Raw genomic sequence first — 14199 nt, forward strand, 5'->3', positions numbered from 1 at the left:
CCACTAAACGACAACTGCGAATATTAAATATAAGACCTCCAGCGGTAACACCAACCCCATTCGTCTAGTATTTCTGGATTCGTGGAGTGTCGTGGGTGTACTGTGGTTGCCGCTAAAAAGTCGTTGTAAAATTTTGGACCTGAAAAAGGGTACAAAGCGCTTTGAACCTGTATCGGTGTTGCTTGCAGGATTGACTGTTTTCCTTTCACTAAATCTACAGAAGCCGAGTAGATCTCGCTCACGGATAGTACTTAGACCGTACTTATTTTCGTAGATTCATGTCAGGCATCGCGATTGCTAGACTCGCTGAGGAGAGAAAAGCATGGAGGAAAGATCATCCATTTGTAAGTCCAAACAGTCATACATACTTAGTCAAGTATTTTTTTGCCCCCTGAAGTGTTTACCTCCTATACTCAAAAGCCAAATCAGGTCAAATTTGTCGATATAGTCTCTGCTAAAAACAACCCAAACACCATCCTTGGAACTGATTGAGTCCACATGCATGCTATGAAACAACTTTATCACTGATTGCTTTATCATGTCAGATTGTGAGCAGACTTCAATAACTGTCAAGCGTAACGCACCTTAAAAAATAACCACACATTCCTTTACTTGCAGGGCTTCGTAGCACGCCCTACAAAAAACCCAGATGGAACGCTTAATTTGATGAGCTGGGAATGTGCCATTCCTGGAAAAAAAACTGTAAGAGGGCTATCATTATGAACTGCCTATTGCTGATAATTTTTCTATATTCTTAATATTTTTGTGCACTGTTTAGACTCCGTGGGAGGGTGGTCTTTACAAATTGCGCATGATCTTCAAAGATGATTATCCATCAAGTCCTCCAAAATGCAAATTTGAACCACCTCTTTTCCATCCCAATGTTTATCCATCTGGTACCGTATGCCTCTCATTACTCGATGAAGAAAAAGACTGGCGGCCAGCAATTACAATCAAGCAAATTTTGCTTGGCATTCAAGACCTGCTCAATGAACCAAATGTGAAAGATCCGGCTCAAGCAGAAGCTTATACCATTTATTGGTGAGACTTATTTTCAATATGATATTAATGCTAGATGTATCGTAACACATAAACAATTTTTAATTTATGCAGTCAAAACCGTTTGGAATATGAGAAGAGGGTTAAAGCACAGGCAAGAGCTATGGCACCACAAGAATGAAAATCCCCAACTTTCTGGCTGAAAAAGCATCATTTCAGCTCATTAAAGCTGCAACGAATATCTAATATAATGCCGCAAATAATCTATCCAATTCTAGCGTCATTACAAATTTTTTTGTTTTGTTTACCCTACTTGTGATCGATACCGTTTTAATTTTCAAATATTTTTTAGCACACTATCGTCGAACACTTGATCTCATTTTTCTCGCGCGTGAATAAGATACACTTTTAGATGTATCGACAATCCACGAATTACTTTGTATTGGCAAGTGTTCTTTTTACCGCAAATGCTGCACACGAACACAGTGAAATAAGTAATAATTGATGTATTCGGAATATCAAAAATAAAGCTAGAAATCGTGTGCCGAATTGTAAGAAGCTCTTAAATAACTAACGTACGTTATAAGTATTTATACTTTATGTATTATCCAATAAAATTTATCAAAACAAACAACGTTATTATAATCGATTGCTTCAGAAAAAGAGTGGAGAACTGATGAATAATATTTTAATACTGATATTGAAAACACCGGAAGTTTATTTCAACTAGGTCATACACGAGTTGACAGAATAGTTTCATGACTTTAATTAATTGATCATAATACAGTATATATAATTTTTCATCAACTTGTAAACTAACGTTCAATTAATAAAATAGACTTTGATTTAAAATTCAGCACTTGGTAATTAATTAACTGACTGTAAGCTGATAGTAGTGTCAAAACAATTTTGTAAAAAGTTCACTAGACATGCAAATTGGTTTTCTAAAGTATATTGCTATAATTTGGCATGAATTTACCATGCATTATTCACGCTCTTCTTTGGAATAATCGATGATTTTGATAAACTCACTTTACAACATAAATATCAACACGAAAAAAAAAAATAAAAACGAGCGCATGCGCGCTTGTAGCGACCTGTAGCTCCCGGCGTCACGATGTCGCGTTGTAGCGAATCCTTTGGTTCACATTCCGCTACAGAAACTCGGTGTTGTATGTTGTGTGCGCTGTTCTGTTTAATCTTCGAACGAGAAGTAAGCATGTCGTTGAATTCAGTTCAAAAAGCAAATGCAAGTATCATCTCATCATGCATAGTTGGATTGGTGTTATCTTACTACGCATACATCGTTGAAACTTCAAAGGAACTTGATCATTCTTACGAAGCTATGTGTGATATCAGCGAACATATCAGCTGTACTAAGGCTTTCATGTCCGAGTGAGTATTACGCATTTTGCGAAACAAACTATCAAAAGAATGAAATACTCAGATTCAGGAATGCAACAATGCATGAATGCATTGTCTTAACGAGATGATACCGGTTCACGCGACATCTGTTATTGCCCTTATCTCATTTGATGATTGAATTTACAGGTATGGTAAAGGATTTGGCCTAATCCCAAAGACTTCGATATTTTATATGCCAAACAGTGTTTATGGACTCGTATTCTACAGTTGTATGGCAGTGATGAGTAAGTTTTTTCCCATGGAATGGTGTGCCATTTGCTATGCAAGGAAGCAATCCCAGGTAATTGATCATGCTTGTAATTTCTATCATCCACAGGTGTATCAAATACTTACTTCGCCACCATTGTGCTGATTATTTTTGGGATTTTATCTAATCTGGGATCAATTTATCTTGGCTATATCCTTTATATGTTGAAAGACATATGTGTTTTATGCATCGGTACATATTTAGTGAACTGTGTTAATTTAATTCTTGCCATACGGAAGTTTGGCATCATATCCAGGCTTGGTGCATCAAAGAAAGAAAAGCTCAAGTAGTAAGTTGTTGTCTATAGATTCAGACATTATGTACGATATTTGGAACCGTCTAATCATTCCTACAGTTGCTACCAGAGAGGATACTTATAAGCCATCATTGAAAAGCAAGCTTTTTTATTTGACAGTGACCCATTTTTGTCAGATTGAATACTTGATTTTTGAATACTTATTTTAGCGACTTCCCTAATCGAAGAAAAATAAGGCAATCCTGAAAATAACACTCCTGAGTATAGTAGATTTTGATGTTGTGATTTCATATGTTTATTGTGTATACCACGGACATAGATGTACGTACAGTATGTCTCTGGCGTGGGGATACCCACCTTGTGGGCACCTGACACGGTCTTAGTCTGACTTATTTTTACTATATGAGTGACTGAGGCATATATCGGGGTAAGAGGGTCACAAAAATATTCATTGCTATGCTTTGTTTCTATGCATATAATATTACATGAATAATTTAATAATTTGGTTAGTATACAATATATCTAGTCATACTTACAATTGAGTAGGTACTGAAATTAACTGAATTTATATGCATAATACATATGTATGTGTAATAACGATTGTTACAATTCTGCTATTTTAGATATTGCTACGTTGTCACAAAATTCTCAGCTATCTCGATATAATAAATATCTTCAATGTCCAACAGCAAGAATAATTAACTCAAATGTAACCTACTAAAGTTAAAGACCACAAATTACAATCATACACGTTGTCAGATTATTCGTTTATTGGATAGACTCCAATGCAGAATAAAAAAAAGCTAATTATTAATGATTATCGCGTTATTTGCTAATTACTTTATTTCGATTTTGAATGCTGAGCATTTAAAATATCTCAATTGCGTAGCAAAAATATTAGTCTACTTTCATACATATAGTCCCAAAAGAGTACAAACTCTTCCGTCACATTGGCACTAACAATTATATTACAATCACCTCCTCACATACATACATGTGTGTATGCAATACAAGTGATCAATTTTTCGAGTATGAACACCAACATCAAAGTCTTGATCTCTGCAACTACTAATGCTAATATTCGTGTTTTGCTGCCTTAAAAACATCTCGATTGCTACGACTAATGCTGGCCAAAATACCAGGACTCTTGAGAGGCGGTGTCTCATCTAAACGATTCAGTTGCAAGTTTGATTTGTATGGAATAGCAAGATTACCATTATCACGGTTTGCTTCGACGTTAAAACTCTTACTTCTCGATAGCGATGATTTGTAAGTTCTCTCTGGTTTGATTGGTACTGGTCCAGCATTGTTTGCAGCTAATTTTGAAGAAGTGACCGTGTTTTTTATCGAAATATTTATCATGCTACCGTACTGACGATTGTTTATCGAGTGTGTCATAGATTGTGGAGAATGTGGCTTTTGCTGTCTTTGATTCGGACGAGTTCTCGACAATGTTGAAGATGACACGTGAATTTGCCTGGGCTGCGTGTGAAGCTTCCGTGGCAATGTCTGGGTGCTTCGGAATTGTTCGTTCTTGTCGTACTCATTAGCCAAACGACTTGTCGACTTGCTAAATCGGCCTATAGAATTAGACTCAACTCTGCAAAGAAATAATAATTTTCAGACCATCGGCAAATAACGATATCAACTAAGATTGAATGATCAGAACCCTGGATACCTTGAATCAACTTCCGGTCGACCAGTTTGATGATGTCTGCTTGCTGGCTTTGAGCCGCTGTATCCCTTTTCACGTCCATAAATGCTACCACCGAAAGGATCTTCACCCAAATAATATCTCTGTACAGGTGGACCTGCTTCGATCGATTGTTGCCAACTAGCTTTATTTGCTAGTTTTGGAGATCGTGGTGGTCGTTCTGGTGGTTTATTTTCTAAATCACCATCGGTGACCAGTGGTATATTTTTATCGATCACATTGTACTGAAGATAGGTAGACGACTCGTCTGTCTGAGTCACGGAAGATGCTGTGTTGTTTCGTTTATTTTTTCTTTCAGAACTTGCAGACCGCAGTTTTCCGACCAGCTTTCGAAAAGACTCGCCAATCTTGTACTTGGACTGACTCGTAGCTACAATTGAAGTATCTACTTTAATCCATGATTTTTACAGTTCAATATATTTGTTTCGTTTTTATCATACTGCAAGGATTACCTTTCGGAGTCCGACCATTAGCCGAAAGAGCAAGTGATTTCTTAGTTTGATTCGTTGGTGACACGGCGACTGGTGAAGTTGACCGAGACCTGGTTGAGTTCTTCAATTTCGGAAGTCTGTCACCGTGGTTCACAGTTTCCTTATCTTTTTGTATGGCACGGCTGCGGCTCTCCCATGTTCGTTGTACGACATTCACGGGACTTGCCACTCGCGCTATGGCATGACTTTTATCTTCTTGTTTAGCTAAAAGCTGAGATAATAATTATTGTTGACACAGTTCTTTCTCTCGGTAGAAAATACCTACTTGTTCTCTGGCTCTTCGGCGCAAGGGAGGTGATGGGGCATCGATTGTATCCTGCAACTCGATTTTGCTCCTCGTGTCCTGACGCTGTTGGCGAGAAGAGCTATAATTATTCGAATAAGTCCAGTCCACTTGATTTCTCCCAGTTTCTTGATATCCGTCATTTTTTCTGATTTCCGGATAAGGAATCGGGGGTCCGTTTGTCGGTTGTGAATTTAATTTCTCTACAACAAAATTTCCGGTTCATAATTGAAGAGGTATCCGAATACATTTTGAACATACGAAATTGCTGTACGAACCTGTTATATTGTGATTTTGATATCGTTCAGACCACTCGCTGATACCGTGATAAAATCCAGCAGAAGCACCGGAATCACGTCGGTCGTTTCTCTTAGGAGCCTGTTGGTGACTAGAATATGAAGTATGCAGGTGCTTCCTATCCCACGTGTTATCCCGATCCTTTGACGGGGACATCGGTAGAGATTTCATTGTAACATTGATAAAGCTGGTATTCGTTCCAGATTGGACCGGAGGATCCTCCGAGTCCAGAGAGCCGTGAGAAGACCGGGATTCACTTCCAAAATGACTCTCCAGCCACTTGGAAGTCTCCACTTTCCTCGCTTCATCCTCCTCCTCCAAATCCAGTGGCTTTTTAGTCAACGCATCTTTTCGGTTTGTTGGTAAGTTTTCAGAGAGGCCTGAAAATTTGTATTTCAAACAATAACGATACTCTGTAACCGTTTGAATCGTCAATTACCGGTGTGTTTGTGGAGCCGCGTTGTCCGCATTGTTGTGGGAACCGGTGGCCAATCTCCGGTCCGTTCACCCTCAGTATTTTCAGAGACGTATCGCATCTCTCGAGCAACTCTTTCGCCACCCGATACGTAGTCGACGAGTTCTTCGTCCTTTTGTTTTAAAAACCTGTGCGATCCCTCCTTTCTCACCTCTTGTTCACTGTCGTCAAAATTCCTTGTACCGTCATCGGGTACCTCGTCGTCGTTGACCTAAAAATGGCATATCAACCAAACGTTTAATCGCTTTCTAATCGGTTGCTCAGGCCAACACTTCATTAACGAGTACAATTACTCCTCACCTCCTCGTGTTTTACGGTTCGTTTTGTTTCGGTGACTATCCGACCATCGGCTTGAATTTGACTCTTCTGTAGTTTGTTTTCTGTATCCGTTACCTTGTTGCTTCTGGTGGTGTGCTGGACCACTCGTGGACCAGTTGCAGGTACAATTTGCTTCGACGATTCGGCCAAGGCAACTCTCAAGTCTCCACGATTGTTTTGCACAGCTTGCAGGTAAACCTGAAAAATCGAATACAACGGTGGTATAGAATTGCCAAACATTTACGAACTATGTACTTCGACGATGGTGTTTTTTGTGATTTCTTTTTATAACCCAGGGAAATTTGAATATCACACCGAGTTGACAAAATTCATGTAATACAAACAAGGTTGCGTTACCTAGTCTTTTTTTCGTATTTACGAAAAGGTCAGCAGTATAAAACCGCGCACCTGCTTCAGATTTGCATATCGTAAATATACATATAATACATGGTGTGCGTTTAGAAGACGGTGAATTGTTTCTCATCTGTTACTTCATCCGACTGACCTTTATTTTCCCCACGAGACTTTCTCTCCTGATTTACCTCGATATCCAATATATATGTAGAGTATAGACCGTATATCAACCCGCGATCATTGAGATCTTGTGGAATATAGCGAGACTATAATATTAATTACACTTTGATTAAATCGACGAATATAATACTCGTCATGAAGCCCGCCATACGATATTACCCAGCAGACTGTATTAAATAAATCGCCGAATGGCCGAAAAAATCGTTAATTGCCGTTATCGATTATTACTTATTCATCGCACGTAAAAAATCAACGTTTGAACTTTCAACCCTACACGAGGTTTATCCTTAGATTAAAATTAATGTGAGGAAGAAAACAACAACACGATCCTGGATGTAAAATAACTCTGCCGGCGATGTACCGTTCGTGGGATTAATTCTCTAGAGAGGAACTGGTTTCTCCCAAAGACCCGTGGTATACATTCGAAAATTCTTTATTTTTTCCAAACCGCATCGTATCACGTAAGCGCGAGCCTTGCAGTCATTCATTCAAATCGCGATTAATTAACGCGGATGATTGATTTGTGGGTATTCCGAAATGTTGCGAAATTTTTATGATCGACCAATTGCAATTCCTTGAATAAAGTGCGCCGCAGAATTCCACGAGGATGTCGGTGGATCGCGTAGATATAAGTATACATGTACTCCATGCGTTCCGAAAAGAGGTGCCAGAAGTGGCTTGCAGAATCGGGGGCGATGACATTAGAACTACGCCTCGGCTGGGCGGAGGTAAAGATACAGCTAGCGATCAAGATTTAACGGTGTCCTTGAACTCTATATACATCTCTATATCAGCACTCAAACTTTCAGAGCAATCCCCGGTACGATCCGGAGTTGCCCTCCGGTCTGCACACTTGTTCTTCAGACCTCCTACGTGAACATCGGATCTTTAATTGAGGTGCATTCCAGATTTGGAAAATTTTTGTTTGCTTTCAAAATGATGGTGAAATTCTCAATTGTTTCTGAGAATGCGGATCGCATCCTGGCTTCCTTTATGTCACAGGTATACGCAATTGAAAATTCGACTGCGTTCTGAAAATCCTAAAGGACGCACAGAGGGTTAAAGTGATGCTAATTGCGAACACCTGCAATAATCGGAAATTCAGGAAACGAAGAAACTCAAATATGCCGGTATCAGTCGTACGTTTTGTACAATAAACCAATCAACCATATTGCCATTGTCACGAATGTACTGCAGTCGCATTCATAAAACAAGAGAAAATTACGAACGGGGTGTTTTTCAATCACGGATTAATGAATTTTTATGACTATCGTATAGGTAACCATGCGATATAACGTATGATCGATCTACCAGTGGATGTTCTGCACTTCACAGCTGAATTTATGCGATCGCAACCGGACTCCTCAGGTTTTATGAAGATGAATATGAGTAGCTGCGGGTCCACGGTGGTCCATACCACCTGCCACGGAATTTGCACATAGAATTCGAAAACGCGACTATAAATCGGGAGCGCCAAAACTCGCGAGTTGAACAGTCTGGGTCAGTTATCGCGACCCCTTGGCACTCTCTATTTTATCTTATGGCTCTCGTTCTCTGCAGTGCCGATCCGCAGACCCCCTGAGAGTCGGGTTCGAAACTGATCCCGAGACTCTCGACGGGTCACTCGAGTGAAGGGAGAGAGAAACAGAGGCGAGAGAGGAGATTAAAGAGAAAGAGAGAGGGAAAATAAAGAGAAAAAGAACGCGATCGAGAGTACGTCTTACGTTTCATTATGTTCCTTGATGTTAATTCAATCGTACGAGATGCTCGTTACAATCGAAGGAAATTCGAAACTTTGTCTGGCTTTGAGATGCTATTTTTTTCGACTGATCGGAAACGCGGTTCCAAATCCAAAAATCGGAGTCAATGTGCGAACTACGATAAAAAAAAAAACGCCTGTCGAATTCAAATTCTGACTAGTGTTCCATCGAATCATAGAGAATCCTGTGTGGATCGCTAATTTTTGTTTCAACCGGTCTGAATTCCCATCAGGGAACTAACAATGAGAATCAAACTAACGTATAGGCACATGGCTTGCAGCGAAGCAGAGATAAGATCTAAAAATCGGCGTAGTATTTCCGAGCCGAAATTTAATATGCGTAAAAAGTTAAGCAACGAGAAATCAGCAATCGTATTTTGCGATCTGTTGGCCCGCCGTCATCCCCACGTGTAATAGCCACGTGCGTAGCTCTAGTGCCGGCAGCAAAAGCAGCTGTACACTTTCTTCCATAAATTAACCTGCTGCCTATCTGTATTCGTGTATACTGTAAACGTCCGACCGTGCATATATTTATTATACCTATACTCATACATGTACAGTATAATTAACAGTCTCACGAACAATTACACATGAATAGAAATCTCATTGTACTTTTTTGTTATTTCTTCTTTACGTTTTTTTCAACGATTGTTGCGAGTCTATAACAATTGATGCAACGAAGAAAAAACAAAATGAATAATAAGAAACAGAAATCTCAGCGATTATCGTGTCTTCGCAGACAAAGATAACAATTCAGCAAATTATATCTCATTGTTAGTAGAATATTCTTATTGCGATACTTACTGCGTAATATTTACTATATCATTGGTTTTGAATGCCTAATTATATCACATGTACCTCGTCGGAAATGTCGCCGAGCTGCTGTCGGTCTTCCGTCTCTAATCGTTCTTCGATTTCCTCTCGACTCTTCACTATCGTTTCGTTCAATTCCTTCTGCAGGATACTATCCTTGTCCCGATCTTCCGACCATTCTATTTCCTTCGGCTCATCGCCGGCCGTCTTGCGCTGCAATTCGGTTTCGTCTCATTAACACAAACGAATCGGCCCGCACCGCGGTGCAATTATAATTATCGATTATTTTCGACGGCATATAATACCTCGTGCGTCGTGTGCTCCTGTTGTTCGACGTCCTCCGTGGTATTCGTCGTGACAACGGGTCCGGAATCCACGACAACTTCTCCGTCTTCTAAAACTACTTGCCGTTTTACACGAGTTTCGATTTGACGGGTGGTAGTAATTTCCTTCTTTTTTCTCGTCTCCCATTCCTCTGAAATTCATTTTGTTAAACTCAATACGATGGAGATGGCTGAAGAGTCGTCGAGGGCGTCCGTATATCAATCGAACGTTCTACGGTGTACACGTAGTATCATTATAACGTATGGGTATATACAACTTTCAAGGATGTAAAAAAAAAAAAAAAAACGCATGGCTTTCTCCTTGAGAAAATATATAAGGGCCACAAGAAATGCGCGAGTGACAATTCCGACGAGGAAGTGAAAATCTAAACGATATGTAAAGACGAGGCTATTACACAGCTGTGTATATTGGTTGGACTTGTACATATACCGGACTCGTTTGACTCGACTGAATAGAAACTTCAGACCATATATTATATAGGTGCAATTTTCTTCAGCTATTTAATTGCTGCGTCGTAGGTATACGTGGAAAAAAATTTTTTACTTAGCACAAAATTTGTTATCAATGTATTATGTAGAGCTACACCTACCTTCCTTCACGGTTGCAATCGAGTTCTCAAGATCGACCTAAAACAGATAGTTATATACATGTAGTACATACATATGTATGTATACCTTGTACTTTACAGGATATGTTAATGTATTTCCTAAAAAGTCTAATCGCTGCTCGCGTTACGTAATTCGAATATATCTGTCAACTTTTTACATCCATCTTTTTTCTCAATGCTCAAACTTATTCGTGTATCTTTAATTTTCTGCGTTTTTTTTTCCCTCCTCCAACTTCGGTACTATACATGTATAATGTGGTAAACGCGGTATATAGATGACCTAAGTAGTATAAGATTTTTGCCTACTATATTCATAGTGACATCATCGTCGATGAATGTCGCAAGAGCCAGCATCCGTGTATAGAAAAAAACTATTATCATGCATATGAATATACGAGAGATGTACGCGCGAGCATGCAGATTCTTTTGACTCACATAATGAAATCAAATAACAATACGGAATTCTGTGGAAACAAGAAGAATCATAATTACATATATATTATACGATGTATATCCGTGTTATTAATTAACGATCATAGCTACATTGGACAGTTGTTTGTTGTTTATACGAATATCTACCCACCAAAGACCCCGGATTCAGGGTTGGCATTGCAGCTGGGCGTGCTTCGTATCGGCGCGTTGAAATCACCTCCATCGTTGGATGCTCTTAACTCGCTACACCGGCCCTCGTTGTGTTGTAACGTAATTCCTGTGAAGCATTTTTCAAACCGATTCAAGCAAACTGATTTTCACGTAATTACGATCTTACACTAATTTATGCGAACGTCCGCATAATCACGTCTCCATGTATTTATAATAGGTAGAAATTCGAGGTGATGAATTAATAGGAATAAATATTAACACGATGAACCGTTAGTCGGAATTAATGTAGAAAATTAATTATAAATGAATTTTTATACGTTGGCAGATTACGACGACATCGAGTTATTATACGAATATAATAAGTTATGCGATAAACTTTACGAAAGTCGCAGGACTTCCTGATTTCGACTGCAGTCGCTGCACCTTTTTTTTTCAACCACGCGAAGTTATATTGTACCGGGCTTTTCAGTGTCGACGGAGTCTTAAATTCGAGTTGTGCATAGTTGCGGTACAACTCACATTATGAATTAATACGCGCTTAATTTATTCGCGTCATTGCGCCTAACACGCGTGTGGGATATTCCTCGTGTGGTATACATTAACTCGAAGGACGATATTGCGAGGCATTATAAAATACCTGGTCAGATGTGTTTACTGCTTATACCGCGTACGATAATCGCTTACTGAAATTCAACTATATATATAATGACACAATTTTTAATCATCGCTGCACGCGTAAAAATTTCATATTATTATAATAAACGATTCCGGTAGAAAAACGATCGAAGCTCATCGTTGCAGATGTACTTGTATATTTATACATATATGCACACGCATAATAAAATGTGTATAGTGTGTATATTCGAACTGTACATAGGCGAGTGACAAATTTCTCGTTGACCTCCGGCGTTAACGGTGCAGATCGTATTTGGACAAGAACTTAACAACGTTTCTAATGAACGACGACACGAGACGCGTGTTTGTCAGAAATTGCAGTACCGATCGATATTGTTGTTCCGATATTTCGCAGCTATTTCACGATAAAATAATGATTGCGATGAATCTACTACCCCCTCTTATCGTTTGCGCGATTTTTTCTCTTGCTCGTACGTAAATATTTCTTCTAGAATCTAGGCGATAAAGGAGATTTGAATGCTGAGTTATGCGGGATAAATGCGTGCTCGCCACGGCGATCGTGGGTGGCTGTGTAAGTGGACCACGTGACGAGTTTTACCAAGGCTGCGACCATTTTGAATGAAAAATCAAGAGCGGCGGCGTATGTTTATGTATGTCGCTGTATAGGTATACATCCGATTGAATTGCGATCGATCTATCAAAGCTGGAGGCCGTTATCCAAGTATTATAATATGCAAATAAGTTTCAATCATTATCGACGACCCGCACGAATATACAAAATAAAGGCGTCGCCTCCGCGCAAGCAAATTAAACTATTCTTCCCGCGGATGCGAAACGCCGTTTTTCAAAAGAAGAACTTTATTCACGATGCTACATAGACAAATATTCTTCGTACGAATCGCGTACGCCCAAATTGAAGCTAGTGAATTATAATATATAGTATAATATAATATCATAATACAGGTATAAGAAGTGAGCACCGAAGACGCGTCTTGTGGTAAAACTATGCGATATTAGATATAGTCTGTATTGATGCGTGTCATTTATTCTGCATCGAGAAAATTTTCATTCAGTCTACCACTTGCTACGTTCCCATCACAACCGCCGTTACATAATGTTTCAGTACATGCGTATATATTTACGTATTTTGTAGTGACACGAAAACTATGAACTGTATGCACTTGAATGTGAAGAAAAATAGATTACATTCTGTTCTATACCTGCAGAGTATTTTGCAAAACACGACCGCGGTTGACGAAGTTTGATTATCTCTTCATTTCAAATTTCCAGTTCATTCGCATTGTTGTTGAAAATTCGGCAGGGTTCATCATCGCGTGTATGTAAGATCGACGATCTTGAATTTATTGAATCGAATTAGTGAGGTGAAAAACACACGATTTCTCATACTTTATATCTTTGAATTTTGGTAAATCCACATTCGCGGGTTCTTTTATATTAATAATTACTGGAGATACGGAGTTTCCCTTCACCGCACGTTAAACAATTATAAATTGAAGGTGTGAAATTATGTTGTTCAGTTTAATTTTTGAAAAAACGATCCTCGCGCACCTACGAAGACGTCGATTCGGTATGGTTTATTCCGATGTGCGACTCCGATGTGACACTGGGAACAACTGACTTGTAGCTGCAGGTAAAGGTTTGAGATCGCGTCTCATCGACGACGGCGATGGCGATGGTGATGGTGATGGTGATGGCGATGGAAGTTGCGGCAGCGTAGTTCTCTTTCCGCTGGTGGTATTGGTGGTGGTCAACGACGTGTTGCAGGTTACTCGTGTATATTAAGGCACGTTACCGAAGAGTTTTCTCCGTATCAAATGGGACCAAGTCCCAAATCTTGATAATGTATCATATCCGCGAACAGCTTCGAATCTCGCAGGAGCTGGTGGAAAGCCAATCGAGTCGCGGCGGCAGCGCATTACTGGTATTCATGTGCGCTGCAAGGATATTGCAGCAGAATCAGCCATCAAAAGTTTACCGCGTTGATGCAAACTGGCGTTGATGCAGACGAAGAAACAAAATGGGTCAAGAGGTCAGGAATGTTCCTTGAGGTCTGAACTACTTGAGGATCTACGTCGCCCCCAGGCACCGACTCCGATTGATACTCTAGCGAGCATATCATGGAATCGATTTCGAAGATGTGCAGACGATGGACATACATTTGCAATATTCGCATATACTCCAATCGCCTGCTCAATCGATCCAGTTACTCTGTTATTGTCAAATAATTGAGATCATCAATTTGGTTGTTCGTGCTGCATATAGGTAACAATTTTTGGAGTCGTACAAACTAATAAAAAATATGAATCCTTGTCTCGTTGGACTCGCTACCTTCTTCTTCTCGGTTGAAATCAAAGTATGCGTAGGTAGGGCAAACCG

The 14199-nt window shown here is 39.5% G+C and overlaps 3 protein-coding genes across 5 annotated transcripts; 2 read left to right on the top strand and 1 right to left on the bottom strand.

Moving 5' to 3' along the window:
* The first annotated feature begins 84 nt into the window (after nucleotides 1-84).
* LOC105688078 (SUMO-conjugating enzyme UBC9-B) lies at nucleotides 85-1630 on the top strand. The gene is made up of 4 exons (XM_012404120.3): nucleotides 85-344; nucleotides 619-702; nucleotides 779-1041; nucleotides 1114-1630. The coding sequence occupies exons 1-4, from the start codon at nucleotides 279-281 to the stop codon at nucleotides 1178-1180; spliced, it is 480 nt and encodes a 159-aa protein (XP_012259543.1). The 5' UTR covers nucleotides 85-278; the 3' UTR covers nucleotides 1181-1630.
* Nucleotides 1631-2135: 505 nt separating this feature from the next.
* On the top strand, nucleotides 2136-3615 carry LOC105688833 (vitamin K epoxide reductase complex subunit 1). Its single transcript, XM_012405419.3, has 3 exons — nucleotides 2136-2394; nucleotides 2551-2648; nucleotides 2741-3615. Exons 1-3 carry the CDS (start codon nucleotides 2174-2176, stop codon nucleotides 2959-2961), a joined length of 540 nt encoding a protein of 179 aa, XP_012260842.2. The 5' UTR covers nucleotides 2136-2173; the 3' UTR covers nucleotides 2962-3615.
* Nucleotides 3388-13509, bottom strand: LOC105688820. 3 transcript variants are annotated; one of them, XM_020853999.2, is made up of 12 exons: nucleotides 13372-13509; nucleotides 11147-11272; nucleotides 10546-10582; nucleotides 9917-10086; nucleotides 9657-9824; nucleotides 6488-6703; nucleotides 6152-6398; nucleotides 5694-6092; nucleotides 5398-5618; nucleotides 5094-5343; nucleotides 4606-5026; nucleotides 3388-4527 (listed from the first exon to the last, which is right to left on the bottom strand). In XM_020853999.2, the coding sequence occupies exons 2-12, from the start codon at nucleotides 11216-11218 to the stop codon at nucleotides 4002-4004; spliced, it is 2727 nt and encodes a 908-aa protein (XP_020709658.2). In that variant the 5' UTR covers nucleotides 11219-11272; nucleotides 13372-13509; the 3' UTR covers nucleotides 3388-4001. The 3 variants fall into 3 exon arrangements, with proteins under 3 accessions (XP_020709658.2, XP_020709654.2, XP_020709665.2); XM_020853995.2 differs by having other exon boundaries at nucleotides 13023-13418; XM_020854006.2 differs by having other exon boundaries at nucleotides 4606-5011; nucleotides 13023-13417.
* Nucleotides 13510-14199: the final 690 nt, after the last annotated feature.

The sequence above is a fragment of the Athalia rosae genome, chromosome 1 (genome assembly GCF_917208135.1).
Source record: "Athalia rosae chromosome 1, iyAthRosa1.1, whole genome shotgun sequence".
NCBI classification, from domain to species: Eukaryota; Metazoa; Arthropoda; class Insecta; order Hymenoptera; family Athaliidae; genus Athalia; species Athalia rosae.